Below are 15,911 nucleotides of genomic sequence, written 5' to 3'. Positions count from 1 at the left end.
AGGGCTATACCCAATATTGAATAATTTTGGGATGGCGGCATTAAGGTCATGAAGACCTCAGCTTCGGTAGCTACGGTATTACCCCGCCTTGATAAAAAGTACAAAGCTCCTGAGGACGCTCCTGCATGTCTTACTGGACATTCTAAACCAGATTCTGTGGTCACGCAAGCAGCTCCTCTCCACTCCAATAATCCATCAGTACCACTCTCAGCACCCCCTGATAAAGATGGGAGAATCCTGGACACTATTCGTAAAAGTTTTTCGCCGTTGTCAGCACTGTCTGGTCAGCCAACTCCCTGACCGTTCTGGGAAGGTATGACAAATATGGTCGGATATTGCTCCTTATATGGACCAGCTACTTGAGGATGTCAAGGTGAAAGCCAAAAAAGTCCTACATGAGGGAGAGCACACATTCAGTGAAATCATGGATTTTGTGCAATGGATATGGCCATTTCCAGATTCGGGCAATTGGCAGGGGGAAACATCCTTAAGGACGAAGCCGGAATCACGCTGTACCTTCACTGCACCAGCAACAGAACAAATGCATCTTTAGCACGTATTTGTTCTGCACGCAAGTGGTTACAATGATTTGCTTTAGGGGGGCGCAATGGTGAAGTCGTGTGGAATTAAAGGCCAACACCTTCCCTACTGTTGCGCAAACTGGAGTTTGAATAGTAAATTAAACTATTCCAATATCCAGCGCACCTCTAAGGCAAGTCGTTAAAATGAATTGCGTGCAGAGCAAATGCGTGCTAAAGATGCATTCGCTCAAATGATGATGTTCCGAAGTCGCGCATGAAAAACACATTCGGAATTTTGTCATACATTCATTGGCAGGTGCTGCAGTACTGAGGCATCCGGGATGGCTCAACGCTACCTCTTTCTGTCCTGAGGTTCAGCGCAGGATCCTGGACCACCCATACGATAGAGAAGCCCTCTTCAGGAAACATGTGGATAAGGCCCTCCAGGCTATCAAGGTGGATACTGATACTGCCAAGTCTTTTGGGACCTTACAGTTTTGGAAAATGCCTTTTCGAGGATCTTTGGGAAGAGGATAACCTTCCTACAGAGGGCTTTATCAACCGTATCAGTAGCCCTCTTAACTCTACTTCTTCTCAACCATATCATCCCCAATATCAGCAGTGGCAACCACCGCAATCCTCCTATGTCAGATCTCATCCTGGAGGAAAGTCAGGACATTCCAGAAAGGATACTAACCATCACCAATAATGGGGGGCGTGGCTACGCAGGCGAACGAAATGGCCGCCTGATTGTAGAGCTCCGCCGAGCGGGAGTGGAACGGGGCCATTCGCAGGAGATCCGGCACTGCGCTGGGGTCGGGAAATGCCTGACACCGACCCCTAACACCACCTGATGCAGCTGGCCAAGTTTGGAGGCCGGGGGACGGCGAGAACGGGCGGAACAGCGGAGGGGTGGTGAGGCCGGCTGTGCCTCGCTGGACGTTACTCCGCAGCGCCGGAGCGCCTGGTGAGTCTTTTTGGTGGCCTCTTCGTTGTCCCTCTCGGCCTTGGGGTCGCTGTTGGGCTCTCCCGGGCCCGCTGCCTGGCCCCGGTGGTCTCCGCTGGTGGAGGGGCGGTCCCTCGGTACGCGACCGGCCCTTGCGGCCTGGTCCGGCCTTGGGAGCCGGGGCCTCGATTTTGGAGACTGCCTGGGACATGCGGCGGTGGGCGGGGGGAGCGGGCGGCGTGCTCCGGGGTTGAGTGGTGGGTGACGGGGGGTGCGACCGGTGGGCTCTGAGGCGTTCTTCGGGCGGCTACACATCGCTGCACTCAGTGGGGGCACGTCACCTTTGCCCTCACCGCTAACGCGTGCCCCAGACCCACGTCTGTCCCTCAGCGGTCCCAGGACCTACGCACTCTCCTGCTCTCATGCTGCTGCAACTAGCCACAATTGTCACACGCCTATGAACATTTGCAAGTCCGGCGATGGCTACATGACCTGTGTGACTTTGCCCAATTTTGCTGATGGTGCCTCGTTGACCTGAGTGCCTGGTCCCCCTACTACGCTGCCATTTGCTGCCGGTCTCGGCGGAGTCCTGGTCCTGCAGGCTGCTGCTGAGTGATCGTCACGGCCATCTACTGGCCCTACTTACTGCGCAGGGCCTCTAACGCTTTGCTCCAGATGGGGTGAACACCCCGACGCAGGAACCCCCTGGAACTGCGTGTCTCGGCCTTGGCGTCTCTGAGGCCCCTGCGGTGCGGAACAGCCCTAGCGCGAGGAGGTATCGGAGACCCCTGATCCATTGGTCCCGGCCTAAACACCTTGCTGGTGGGGTGCCCTGTGACTGTGCTCGACACTCTGGCTGGTCGCAGTTGTCGCTAGGTCCTGCGGCGCTGGTGATTTGCCCACCACCATTTCCAACATGGTAAAGAAAGATGCTACCCAGAGGAGGCTTACCTTCGGTACGGCGTCCCTCCGTACGGTTGCGGCTTCACCTACAAACGATGCGGACACCGGGGGCCAGGCGGCGGCGAAAGACACCGCTGGTATGGTCGCTGAGATGATGGGTGAGATGCGTGCTGGATTCAAGGCCTTGGACTCTCGCTTCGACACCCTCGAAAAGAAAATGGCGGACATGGGCGCGACGATTCAATTGCACGATAGGTGCCTGGATTTGGCAGAATCCAGAGTTTCCGACATCGAAGATGGAGCTGCGTCGACGCTGAAAAGATTGGAACGCGTGGAAAAGATCCTTAAAGACGTCGCAATTAAGAACGAAGATTTAGAAGCGCGCAGTAGGCGCAATAATATTCGCATAATTGGTGTGGCGGAGACGACGGCAACCGGACGCTTTGATACTTTTGTGGAAAATCTCCTAATTGAACTATTTGGTCGAGACACGTTCACAGCTGGCTTCATAGTGGAACGCGCACATAGATCGCTGGGGCCCCGGCCTAATCCAGGACTGCCGCCCCGACCCATTATAGCCAGAATCATGAACTTCAGAGACAGGGACGCGGCGCTGAAGGCTGCCAGAGAGGCGGGCGAGGTTAGGTGGCAGGGTGGAGTACTTTCTTTCTACCCAGACTTCGCAATCATGGTCCAAGATGCGCGCCGTAAGTACACTGGTGTCAAGACTGCTTTGCGCAAACTGGGGTTACGCTACGGAATGCTGTACCCTGCCAGACTCAGAGTGGACGTGGATGGCAGGTTTCGCATTTTTGACTCCCCCGCAGAGGCACAGGAATTTTGTCAAGCCTACAAAAACAGGGGGTCGCCTCGAAACTCAGGCGATGCACAAAAATCTCCGCCACACACAGACTCGCAGGCTAGTGCGGACCTTTTTGCTGAAAGCGGACAGGGTTGACTTGTTTCCGCACCATCTTTTCCATGACAGGCCATTTACTTCAGTATTACGCATCTAATGATGTTGTTAATTTTTGCAGTGTTTTCCATACTTGTTGAGAATTGAATGTTGCCCCGATTGCGGTTCTCGCATGGCGGAGCGTTGCCAACCCCCATGGCACGAGCCGTACTGTACTTTTCTCTTACTTTGCCTTTATTTTTCAGGTACATTACTAGTCAACTGTTTTTGTCTGTTGATACTGGTTTTCTTATTAGGGGTGGGAAAAGCCTCCTAGGGCTTAAGGAGTGGCTGGGTGGTGGGAGGTTGGGGAGGGTTGTTTTATGCTTTGGTTCTAATGTTTGTGAAAATGAACTGTTTTTTTCCATGAGTGATGCCTGTTTTGTGGGAGGGAGGCGGCGGTTATGCACACACATGTTTTATTGTGATTCCTTCGGATTTGAATGGCTAAGGTAGGGCAGCAATCTGGTCCTTCCAGACTTACCCTCATGTCCTGGAATGTCCGAGGTTTAAATGACACGAGAAAAAGACGACAGGTTCTAAACTACGCAGCGCGACATGGGGTGGATGTATTGTTTCTACAAGAGACACACCTGGTGAGATCTGACTCTTCCTCCTTTGCAAAAGGCTGGGGCATGCACAGGTTCTTCTCTAGCTATAGCAGATATGCGAGGGGGGTGGCGATAATGATAATGATACATAGGCGCGTCCCATTTGTGCACTCGGACAGTATATTTGATGATGATGGCAGGTATGTTATAGTTACAGGGATACTTCTTGGCTTCAAGATCACCTTTGTTGGAGTATACGGTCCCAATTCAGATTCCCCTGCCTTCTTCCAGAGTCTCCAGGATGCCCTGCTACGATTGGACACTGATATGTTGGTGATGGGGGGCGACTTTAACCTGTTGATGAACCCTACCAGAGACAGCACTTCCTCTTCCCCAGATTGTAAACCCCGTTCACACGCTGTACTGACAGATATGTGCACGCACTACCCACTAATTGACATTGAGGCCCGTTTACACTCTAACACACCCGCCTATACCCATCACTCTGGATATCACAACACTAGTACCAGAATCGACTATTGGCTCCTTTCCCCAGGGGTGGCCGGCTGGGTAAGAGATCATTCGACACTCCCACGCACGCTGTCTGATCACTCTCCCATTGTGCTAACCCTACTGATTCCCAGGCTGGGAGGATATGAGAAACAATGGCGCTTCCCTGGCAAGGCGTTATCTGACCCGGTCTTCAAGGAAGACATTCGTACGGCAATAGAGGAGTATTTTGAGCTCAACGAGAGCACAGTGGACACTTGGGCTACATTGTGGGAGGGATTCAAGGCCACTATTAGAGGGGTTTGCATCAATAAACACGTAGGGGCTTTGCGCGAGATCCGTGCCTCCCTGACACGTATCGAGACTGAAATTGCCACACTGGACATGGGCGCGCTCACAGACTCAGACGGTAGGATAGAGGCGAAAAGGCTAGAGCTGCTGCAAGAGTTCAGAGACACTGCAGACAGGGAACTGACATATCTCTGCGCACAACACTCAGCTAGACAATACGGAGAGGGTGACAGGCCTGGCAAGCTCTTGGCTCAATTGCTCCGTCCTCCCCGCCAGGCTTCATACATCTCTGACATGGTGGATGAACTGGGCGTTCGTCATCGTACCACCCCTGCCATTTGTGATGCCTTCCTATCCTACTACAAAAAATTGTACACCTCCACTCTGACAGAAGACTGTCGCGACCCAGGCCCCTAAAGAATACAAAGAGGAACTGGTACCGCGCCTGATTGAGGTATATGCGGAGGCGCTTGAAACGGGGGTTTTGCCACCCACGCTGCGAGAGGCAGTCATCATTTTACTTCCTAAACCGGGTCGGGACCCCACGAGATGTGGATCGTACAGACCCCTTTCCCTACTCAACCTTGACTACAAGATTTTGGCAAAAGTCCTCGCAACTCGACTGTCTTTACTTATGGAATCTATCATTTCGCCGGCCCAGTCCGGATTCGTCCCCCATAGGTCCACCTCCTTTAACCTACGGACGTTGTTTTCTGTGCTCCACAGAATAGACCCAAGTACACCGGCGGCTGCGGTGTTCTTGGATGCCGAGAAGGCATTTGACTCCCTGGAGTGGCCGTTTTTTCTGTCAGTCATGAACCGGATGGGCATGCCATCACTGTTTGTCTCCACGGTCGAGCTGCTTTATACCGCCCCTAGGGCACGGCTGCACCTTAATGGCACGCTCTCTGATAGCTTCCCTCTTTCCCGGGGAACCAGACAGGGATGCCCCCTGTCCCCCCTACTATATATTCTGGCCATGGACCCTTTGGTACGACACTTTCAGGAGCGCCACCTACACCGCGGGCTCCAGTTTCGGACGGGTCCGTTACTCATCTCCCTCTACGCAGATGATACCATTCTATATGTCAGGTCTCCGGAGAGAAATCTGACGCCCTTGCTGCTGGAGGTGACACGCTTTGGGGAGTACTCCGGCCTTCGTATTAATTGGCACAAATCCGACATCTTTCCACTCACCCCATCCACAGACCACTGGGAATGTCCGTTCCCGCTTGAGTGGAATGCTGACTCGGTGAAATATCTGGGTATCCACATTCATCTGGACACGGTATCCATGATTCGTCTAAATTACGGCCAGGCGTTGGACTTTCTGGAGGATAATATAGCGCGTTGGATTCGCCTCCCTCTCTCGATGGCTGGCCGTATCGCCATAATCAAAATGATTGTACTTCCCCGTTTTCTATATTTATTTAATAACATACCGATCCCACTCACTAAAATCTTCTTCACCCAACTACGCTCTCTGTTGCTGCGGTTGGTGTGGGGGGACAAGAACCCGCGAGTCTCGTGGCGAATCCTGACACTGCCTTATGAAAGAGGTGGCTTTGGAGTGCCGGACTTTTATCTTTACTACCTAGTTGCGCAATGCGCCTATGCACATCCTTGGTTCCGGACGCTCGGATCCCATATCTGAGGCCTGAAGCAGACTTGGTACTACCGCTTGCCCTCAATTCGATATTGCCCAAAGGCTTACCCCGAGACCCGCTAGACATACAAACTGTGTCCACTACATCGTGGGCTTGGATGCAATTACGTAGACTGCTCCAGTTGGACGTGTTATACTCTCCGGCTCTTCCACTACCGAACCCACACTGGCTCCCCATCACCGCGGAGACAGTGGTCCGCAAGACGTTGTCCAAATACCAGCTCACCACAATAGGAGACCTATTCCCAGACGGACATGTTTTTTCGGTGTCCGAGGATCCGCGATTCACGGACCGGACGTTTATGGATTCGTTTGTCCTGACCAGAGTGCGATCCATGCTTAGAGCACAGTTTTCCTCGTTCCCACTACCGCCAGATGACATGGCTGCACTAACTTTCCTACTCCAGTCACAAACGGGAGCGCATATGGTTTCCAGGTTGTACGGACTCTGTGTAGCGGCCCTTCCTGCTTTGGACGCGAGGGTCCGTGCGGCATGGAAAACTGATCTGGGTGGTACTATCACGGACGTCCAATGGACTGCCTGTTGCCGCGCCACTAAAGATGTTTCCGTCAACAGTAGGCATAAGCTAATACATTTTAAATTTTTGAGGCGCCTATACTTCACGCCGGCGCTGGCCCACAAAATCGACCCAGCCAGACCTCATTACTGCCCTAAATGCAAAGCCCCACATGCTGATTTTTCACATCTCACATGGACTTGTCCAAAACTACACAACTACTGGCTACAGGTACACCGCATCTTGGGCGACATTTTAGAGTGCGAGCTGCAGCCCAGACCAGAGATTGCGCTACTTGGGTATGTCGCTGAGTTCCCCCGTGCCACGCGGAAACTTGCTGCCATAGGTTTCTTGCTCGCAAAACGGGAAATTGCTTTACTCTGGGGGTCCAGACGAATCCCCGATTCCAAGACATGGTTGCGCAGCCTTGCCCAATGCAATACCAATAGTGTGGAATACTCCACGCAGGTCCCAACAGCTTCGCGCCCAGTCGACATATGGGGCCCATATCGACAGTATGTTAGCAAGATAACGCGGGCTACACACTCCCAAGCTGCTAGCTCTATTGTCCCAGAAGGGGTGGGCTAGATATTTCTAGTAGGACAGTCGAGCGCTGCCTATTGCGTTCTGAAGGGCTTAGCGTGAACACACTGTTGGAAAGGGGTAGACGTGAGCTGCTGATTCCAGAATGTATGCTGGTTGGGAACGGGATGTTTTTCTCCTCTGTTACCTTGCCTATTTTGCCCCGATTGAAAATATTGCATTACCCAAGTCTTTTCATTTGTCGTTCCATCAACCCTCGTCTGCCTATGCCAGTGCTGCTACCACCTTGCTCATAATTGATGTGTTGCTTGTCGCTCTCTCTGTCACGAAGGCTTATTCATTTTTGTTATGTTTGAAAAAGGTTATCTCTTTGCATTGACTTTCCACACGTGCGATTTTCATTACGATCTGGAAAAAGGAAAATAAGAGTTCTAGAATGTTTTGCAATGCTTATAATATTATTGGTCTCGTCCTCCACTTACTTATTTTGTATAATGACCACTTACGTTTTCATTGTAATCAGTTTACTATGTGATTGTATGCTTGCACGGACCAATCTGATGCTAATAAAGAGATTTAAAAAAAAAAAAAAAACATCACCAATAATGTGTCCCATGATCTAGCCACTTCTCTTCCTCCTTCCTTCTGCCTCAGTGGCAGGGTTACCACCTACCTCCACTAATGGCAGGATATTACCACCGATCAGTGTGTGTTAGGCCTTATCCAATTTGGCCACACTTTGGATTTCCTCCAAAGACCACCACCAAATCCACAAACATCTCCATCTTCTAAAATTGGAGGTCAAGCCAATGTTGCATAAGGGAGCTGTAGAGAGGGTTCCTATCTCAGAAAAAGGGAAAGGTTTCTACTCCTGTTTCTTCTTAATATGCAAGAAGTCAAGGCAAGGGGCGACAGGTCCTACACCTCAGAAACCTCAACACCTATCTGAGGAAACAGTTGTTCGTACGGTCACTCCACAAGTGTGACCGTACGGAACAACTGTTCTTAAACCAGGGAGACTTTATGACCACCCTCGGCCTCCAAGATGCATATTTTCATATACATATTCAACCAACCCAAAGAAAATATCTCCAGTTCACGGTAGCTGAAAGCCACTACCAGTTCCAAGTGCTCCCCTATGGCCTCAAATCTGCACCCCGCATCTTCATACAGTGCTTCGCACATCTAGCAGCCTTTTTCAGACAACATCGCCATCAAGTCTTTCCTTATGTGGACAACTGGTTGGTCACGGCGCTTTCTAAACGGTCAGTATAGGCAGCCACAATAGCTTGCGCAGATCTCCTCAGACAGCTAGGTCTCACTCTGAAACTAGACCAATCCAACCAACATCCCTCACAAACCATAACATTTTAGAGGCCAAGTTAGACGCAGCATCCTCAAAAGTGATCCTACACAGGAGCGACAATTAAGGCTAATCATGCTAGCATAGGCCATCCAAACAAAAAAGTGTCTTTCCGTTCACCACTATAAATCCCTGCTAAGGACAATGTCTTCTGCATCCCACTCGTCCCCTTCTGTCCCCTATGGATGCGTCCCATTCAAGAGAAATTATACAAAAGAATGCAACTAAGAGGCTCCTTTGTCGACCTCATCAGGGTTGCTCTACACATTGTGACCTCCGTGCTTAATTTGTAAATAAAACAAGTGTGAGCGCCCATGCTGATAGTACCAATAAAACCTTTCAACTCAAATGGAAAAGGTTTTGCATCTGGTGTCATCGGGCTAAGATACATCCTCTCTACATCTCCGGACGAAGTTCTCCCGTATCTTCTTCACCTCCAGCTCATGCTTCCATTAAAGGCTACCTGCCAGCCACTTTCTGTTTCAGGCAATCTCCCACTTCTCAATTACTATGGTCTTCCAGGATGAATGAACAATTTCTCAAAGGCTTATTCCGTACATTCCCTCTTGTAAGGCCTCTGCCATGACAAATGAATACTGTTTTAGCTCAGCTAATGAAGGATCTCTTTGAGCCCATCCACAAAGCTGATATCAAATTTCTCTCCTGGAAGCTGGTTCTCCTTCTAGCCTTGACCTCTGCCAGAAGAGTCAGTGAGATTCAGGCCTTTACCATACAAGACCATTCACTCCAATTCAGGGACAATAGGGTTATTCTCCATAGAAATCTAAATTCATTTCTAAGGTCCCTGAAGACTTTAACCTGAGTGAACCAGTGGTTCTCAAGACTTTCTTTCCGAATCCTGTGACGTCAGCAGATAGAGCGCTACATTCTTTAGACGTCAAGTGATGCCTAAAATTGTACTTGGCCAAGACTAAAGCTTTCAGCAAACCCTCACAACTATAGGTCACTTACCGTGCTCCAAGGAAAGGTTTTCCACTCTCGAAGCAAAGCATTTCCAGATGCATTTCATCACCATTCAGTTTAGTCACCAGAAGGTTGGCAGACCCTTGACCTCAAGGGTTCGTACCCATTCTACAAGGATTATTTCTACTTCTATGGCATTGTTTGCTGGGGTGTCTCTTCCTGAAATCTGGAGGCAGCAACATGGAAGAACAGACACCTTTACTCAACATGACTGGTTGGACTTGGCAGTTCACAATGATGTAGCAGTGGGCAAAGCAAAGCTTCGACATCCCTGTCTTTTGAACATCCGTTTTTTGGTTTACGCACATTTCCTATGTTTTTTTTTCCAAATTTTCTTTTTTCCTTCCAACCAGCAGTTATTTGGCATATAAGACATTACATTTCCAAACATGTAGCAGTAAGTGACACTTGTTGGTACATTCTTTACGATACACACATCAGTTATCACTTTTTATAGTTCCAGCTTCAGCAGGCAATAGTCTAATTCACCCGTAGTTCTATAGTCTTCCCAGCCCCCACTCACATTTTCCATGGTTATCTAAGTTTACTGAAAGAAAGACAAATGTATTTCCTTATTATAATGCTATTTTCTTCATAACCTTGTTCTCGGGGTTTCTTACCTAAATGCAAATTTGCTCATATTTGCTACACATTGGTGTGTCGTTAAATTGCGGTTTAATCTGATTCAACCATGTGAATCTATGAAAGCTCAATACTGGAGTAAGAAATAAGTTATCTGTAGCTGTAGTTCTCCAGTATTGGAATCTTTCATAGATTCACATGCGACCCACCTTCCTCCCCTGACTTGGGAAGCTCACCTTTCTCTCTCGGTAGTCTTATGTTTTGCACTTGTGTTCTAAAAATCGGAGGCATTACAGGTTCTTGCAGGAGAGATCTAGGGGTGATTTATCCTGATTGGGTAAGGCCTAAGTTTGGTCTCTTTTGAAAAAAAATGACTACTATAGGTTACTAAACTAAGCGTCCTGGGCCTTTTCTAGTCTATACCTATAAGTACATTGCTTTACTAAGGTACCGGGGGGTTCCCACCTTGATGACGGGGAAGGATTCAAATATGTGAATCTATGAAAGATTCCGATACTGGAGCACTACAGTTGTAGGTAAGTAACTCATCTCTTATGCAAATAAAATTTAAATGTACATAGCTTTCTAGTAGAGATGCTTAGATACCACAGTTGCTTTTCACTTGAATGTGTTTATTGTATATGTTTAAAACTGATCCTTAAGTCACGGTTTTCCTTTTTGTTTTGTTTTTCCATCACAAAATCTTCTCAGCCTTCTATTACCCGCAGCTCAATATATCTCAGCTACTGAAGGACTCTTGGTTGCAGACAGGTATGTACCCCAAATGTAGTATGGTTATTTGACGCATTTCTTAGAACCTGGTCTCTTCGCCAAGTGTTGTTAATAACAGTTTGGGAAGCAATGAACAGCTACTATTACGTTAATTTAATCTATTTTTTATTTAATGGAGAGCATCATATAGTACAGAACTGGCTTTGAGTGGGAGAAGAGCATTAGGCATGGCAAGAGGTACATACTCCACATATGGGGAGTTAGAGCGCCTGTGGGAATACTTGCATAGTATGCAGGTATATCATGTAAGTAAATTGGAAAAGATTTAAAGGAGAAAGGTAGATGGAGAAGCATTGGGGGCTAGATCTCGGTATTCAAGTGCTATGGGGAAATGGAATGTCCTAGAATTGATTGTTCTTGCACAGCTTCTCCAGTACACTGGAGCGTCAATTGATGGATACAGCTTTTGGGAAGCTCCGTTTTGGTTGGGTTGACTCTGAACAGCACCTATCAGAGGTGGACACTGGTTCAAGCATTCTCTGAGGCCATTGATGTCACTTCGTAAATAAAATGAAAGTATGTTGCTCTCATATTGGGAAAATGGGCTGCCTGCTTGACCTAGTAGTACATACAGTATCTCCATGTGTAAGTTGAAGCAGGTGCCGGTATACACAGAGTGACTTGGAGTAATTGAGTCTGGTTGAACAAATTGGTTTCTGTTAGAGAGGAAGGAGCTAAAGCATTTCTTTACTGTCAATCTAGTAATAGCAAATTGGTTTTAACCAAGAATGGGGGTAAGGATATGGGTGATAGTTGAAGTGTTCATTATGGGCAAGATCGGGGAGGGTTTTTGTCGAGGGGTTGGAGTTGGTGATGTCAGTGAAGCATGGGATAGCCTAAATGTGGTAATAATTTGATGAGTGAAGGAGGAGGCTGACACATAGGTTCTAAGTTTTCATTTTGCTTACGTGTCACATTTCAGTTTTTTCGAGTGTGCTTGTATGTGTTATTTCTATGCCTCATGCATGAGTCTTTGATAGTTCATTGTTATGAGCCAAAATGTTCTGTCCTTCTAATGAGATACATTTTAGGAATATCACATTTTGCGAATGTAATGTTCAAGAAACAAGCTTGCAACACAGCAGAAGGGCTTAGGCAACATAAAAAGCCTATTCCTCAAAAAGTCTCCATGAAAACATTTTAGGCAATAAACAATATAAGAGGCAACGAATGCAATCTGGAATCCCTGCATTCCCTATTTCTGAGAGTGATCTGCCTGTGAGAGCAAATAAATGTGTATTTTTGGGTTTACTCAGTGTATAAATTCAGATCGGTCTCTTGTGTTGTTCTCTTGTCGTTATAGTAACCTTGGGTCACCAAGGCCCGTGGTAATGCCGGGGCTTAGAAGTGGTTTCTGATAGCACAGGTATTATTCAGAGATGCATCTTGAAGTTTGTGTCCAGTTTGGCCGAGAATAGACACATAATTGAGGCATTGTAGTGGCACATAAGGTAATGTCTGTGTTTAATAAAGAGACGGCTTTGCTGTGTAAAGCTGCAGTCTGTGGTTCTTTCTAACTTGGAATAGCTCTGCTGTGTGAGATCCAAAGCGCTGAACAGAGGCTGGCATCGCACTGACAGGTATTTCACGGGGCAGAAAGCACTTACAGACTTTGACCCAGGAAATACAGACCTCGGAAAGCACATCCAAGTTATACATATTTTGCCAGTATTTATCACTACACAGCAAGCATTGTCTTATTCTGTAAAATTATAGCCGGTGTTTAAAAACCCTACAGGCTTAGTCAGGCAGCACAGCGGTCTCTTGGGGTGCTCAGGCAGCGCAGCTTATTACGTGTAACAAATGCCAGGCAAGTATTTTGCCCAGGATCACAATGTTTGTCAGAAATTGCTCGGAACTCCTTACATGAACTTTGTTACCCGAGTTGATTGTCTCTCCTCTCCTGAGTGGATTGTCTCTGTCCTCTCTGGTCTATGTATATAAATTGAGGAATGTATAAGATAATATATGGAATAATAAAAATGCAAATCGTATCGGTCGGATTGATCATCTATACTAATATAATAAAGAGAGAGCCCAAATCTTTGAGGCGGGTAATCTCAGGAACCACAGCACCAATCACAACACCCAATACAGCGTTGGAAAGGGCAGTTGCAGCAGAAGGACATAGGCTATGCAGACGCCCACCATATACATTTAAAAGGTAAAAGAACCGTGCCAGCAAAGTAGTCCCTTGTGGGCGTGTCTGCGTTGTGCTGTGGGCGTGTGCTGGGGGCGTGACAAACTCTGGGGGCGTGTGGTACGTTCCGCCCTTCATGCCATGTCTCATATCGTGTGCTGTGGGCGTGTGCTGGGGGCGTGTGCGGGGCGCGGGAATACGGGAAAAAAAGCGATCGTTGTGCCCAATATTTCATTGTTTTTTCTTCCCAGGTTCTGTACATTCCAGCTCCGGGTGTCCACCCTGCTCCCTTTAAATACCCCTGCACCCCATAATTATACCCCACCCTTACTCCTTAAAATACCCCAACACCCTTAAACACTAACCCATCTTAACCCTATAAATATACCCTGTACCCCAAAACCCAAACCTACCTCTAAACCCTAAAAATACCCCTGTACCACAAAACCCAAACTTAGCCCTGAACCCTATAAATACCCCTGTACCTCAAAACCCAAACCTACCCCTGAACACTAAATTACCCCTGTAACCCAAAACCCAAACCTAGCCCTGAACCCTTAAAATGCCCCTGTACCCCAAAATCCAAACCTACCCCTGAACCCTAAAAATACCCCTGTACCCCAAAACCTACCCCTGATCCCTAAAATACCCCTGTACCCCAAAACCCAAACCTAGCCCAGAACCCTAAAAATACCCCTGTACCCCAAAACCCAAACCTAGACCTGAACCCTTAAAATACCCCTAACCCCAAAACCCAAACCTAGACCTGAACCCTAAAAATATCCCTGTACCCCAAAACCTATACCAATCCCTAAACCCTAAAACTACCCCTGTACCCCATAACCCAAAACTATATCTGAACCCTTAAAATATCCAAACACCCCAAAACATATACCTCGCAACCCCAAAACATATACCCCTATACTTACCTTATCCAAACATTTAAAAAAAACACGCTTTTACCATTCATGCATTTACAACGAATTTTGTTGTAAATGTGTGCGTGGTAAAAGCATATAAAATAATGCCATGCGTTATAATGGCATTGCGGAGTCATGGTACTTTCGTAATGAAAGTATGCGGAGTGATGGTATGCGGAAAGAAAGTTGCGGAATAATGGGTGTTTACCCTCCCCCGGTAAGTTCATTGGTGGCACGGCGGCCCACATCTCCAGCAACATACTCATATTTTTTCACCACCCATTTGAAAAATGCACAGGTCTCTCTCATTGATGGCCAGCACCGACATACACTTTTAGACACACCTCCCGCCACAAGTTCTAGAATTGCAAACTTTAGAGCTGGGGAGCTACGTTCGAATCTCGGCATCAGCTCAACATCCTGTGATTCCAGGCAAATCGCTCTGTCTCCCCTTGCCTACCACAAATGAATGTGTTCTTCTGTAATGTAAATTGTGCTCATGCCATGTTGTCGAGTTTGCGCTATATAATATTGCAAGGAAAAATAAAGTAGGGAAACTCGAGTTCACACACTACTGAACGCGCACTTTTCAGTGCATCAGCAGTGCACTGTGAATCGGAGCGTTTCACAGGCCTGTCACAGATAAGAAATGCTATCAAAACGAAATCCTACAAAACAATATACTACTGCCGGCAGCAATTCATACCCGGACAACGTCGGGACGGGCTGCTAGTTAAGTATGTTTGAGAGCTAGGCCTACTTTGTAATTGTTGAAGCGTTGAATGTTTGCTTTTGTTTGGTTTTCTTAGTTCTTGGCTTGCTGCTCCCCTTTATCTTCTGTTTCAGGGGCCTTCATTTGCGTTTAATTTTGTTCCCAAATAGTGGAAAGAGGTTACAACCCTCTTCGCCGTATTCCTTTCCCATTCCTGATCACCTGGCCTTCCAACAAGAGGTTGCAGCACTCCTGCAGAAAGGCTCTGTGGAGTTAGTGCAGGAGCAAGAAATGGGTCAAAGGTGCTACTTCCATTATTATTTTCTTGTGCCCAAGAAGGAAAAGCGGTTTACTACTACCAATTGAGGGATAGCTGTGCTTAAGCTGGCACTTAGGGGTAGTTCTGCTATCTAGAAATGGTAGGAAAGAGCCCTTGTGTTGCGTATAGATCATGTCTCTGCCCTGGTGCTGGTGTTTTTTCAAAGTTCTGTCCAAGGACTACAGGAACAGGCACTCTTTGCTGCCCTCTTCCACTATTCAGTACGTTTTGCTGCTGGCACAGACACGCCTGTTTTGTTCTTCTCACTAAAGTGCCCAGAGCTGAAAGGAGGGACACCTGGGTATAGTCCTTTGCTCATTTTCCTAAAAGTGCGAGCTGTGGGAAGAGAAGAACACCAGTGTTTGAGAGGTGAGCCATCATCAAGGTCCAGAGAAAGGTCTTGACCCTCTCCAATCCCAGGGCAGCAGGCCCTAGGCTGCCCGAGCTTCAATCCTGCACTTAGGTTAAAAGTGTGACTGTACCATTGGGTCTGCAATTGTTTAGGACTGACCAGGACCTTTTCCTGACTAGGGTTCTGTACTCAACCAGGAACCAGATGGGGCACGGAATGTCAGACTCTCCAAAGCCTGGGCACAAACACTCTTGTGCAAACATCTTCACATATCTCACCTCTTATTCGGGTTTCTCCATAGGAGGTAATCTTGTCCACATGTGAAGGTTGCTGCACTGCGTCC

At 47.8% G+C, this 15,911-nt stretch overlaps 1 protein-coding gene across 1 annotated transcript in view; it reads left to right on the top strand.

The window, feature by feature from the left end:
- The window catches only part of KIAA1549 (KIAA1549 ortholog), a 938,976-nt gene that overhangs the window by 364,261 nt on the left and 558,804 nt on the right, over window positions 1-15,911 (top strand). The window contains exon 7 of the mRNA XM_078673003.1: window positions 11,045-11,104. Within this exon, the coding sequence (XP_078529129.1) occupies window positions 11,045-11,104 (60 nt within the window). The remainder of the gene's footprint in view (window positions 1-11,044; window positions 11,105-15,911) is intronic.

This window comes from Lissotriton helveticus, chromosome 1_1, assembly GCF_964261635.1.
Source record: "Lissotriton helveticus chromosome 1_1, aLisHel1.1, whole genome shotgun sequence".
In the NCBI taxonomy this organism is placed as follows: domain Eukaryota; kingdom Metazoa; phylum Chordata; class Amphibia; order Caudata; family Salamandridae; genus Lissotriton; species Lissotriton helveticus.
Note: the sequence above shows the minus strand (reverse complement) of the source record. Positions and strands in the feature narration are given on the sequence as shown.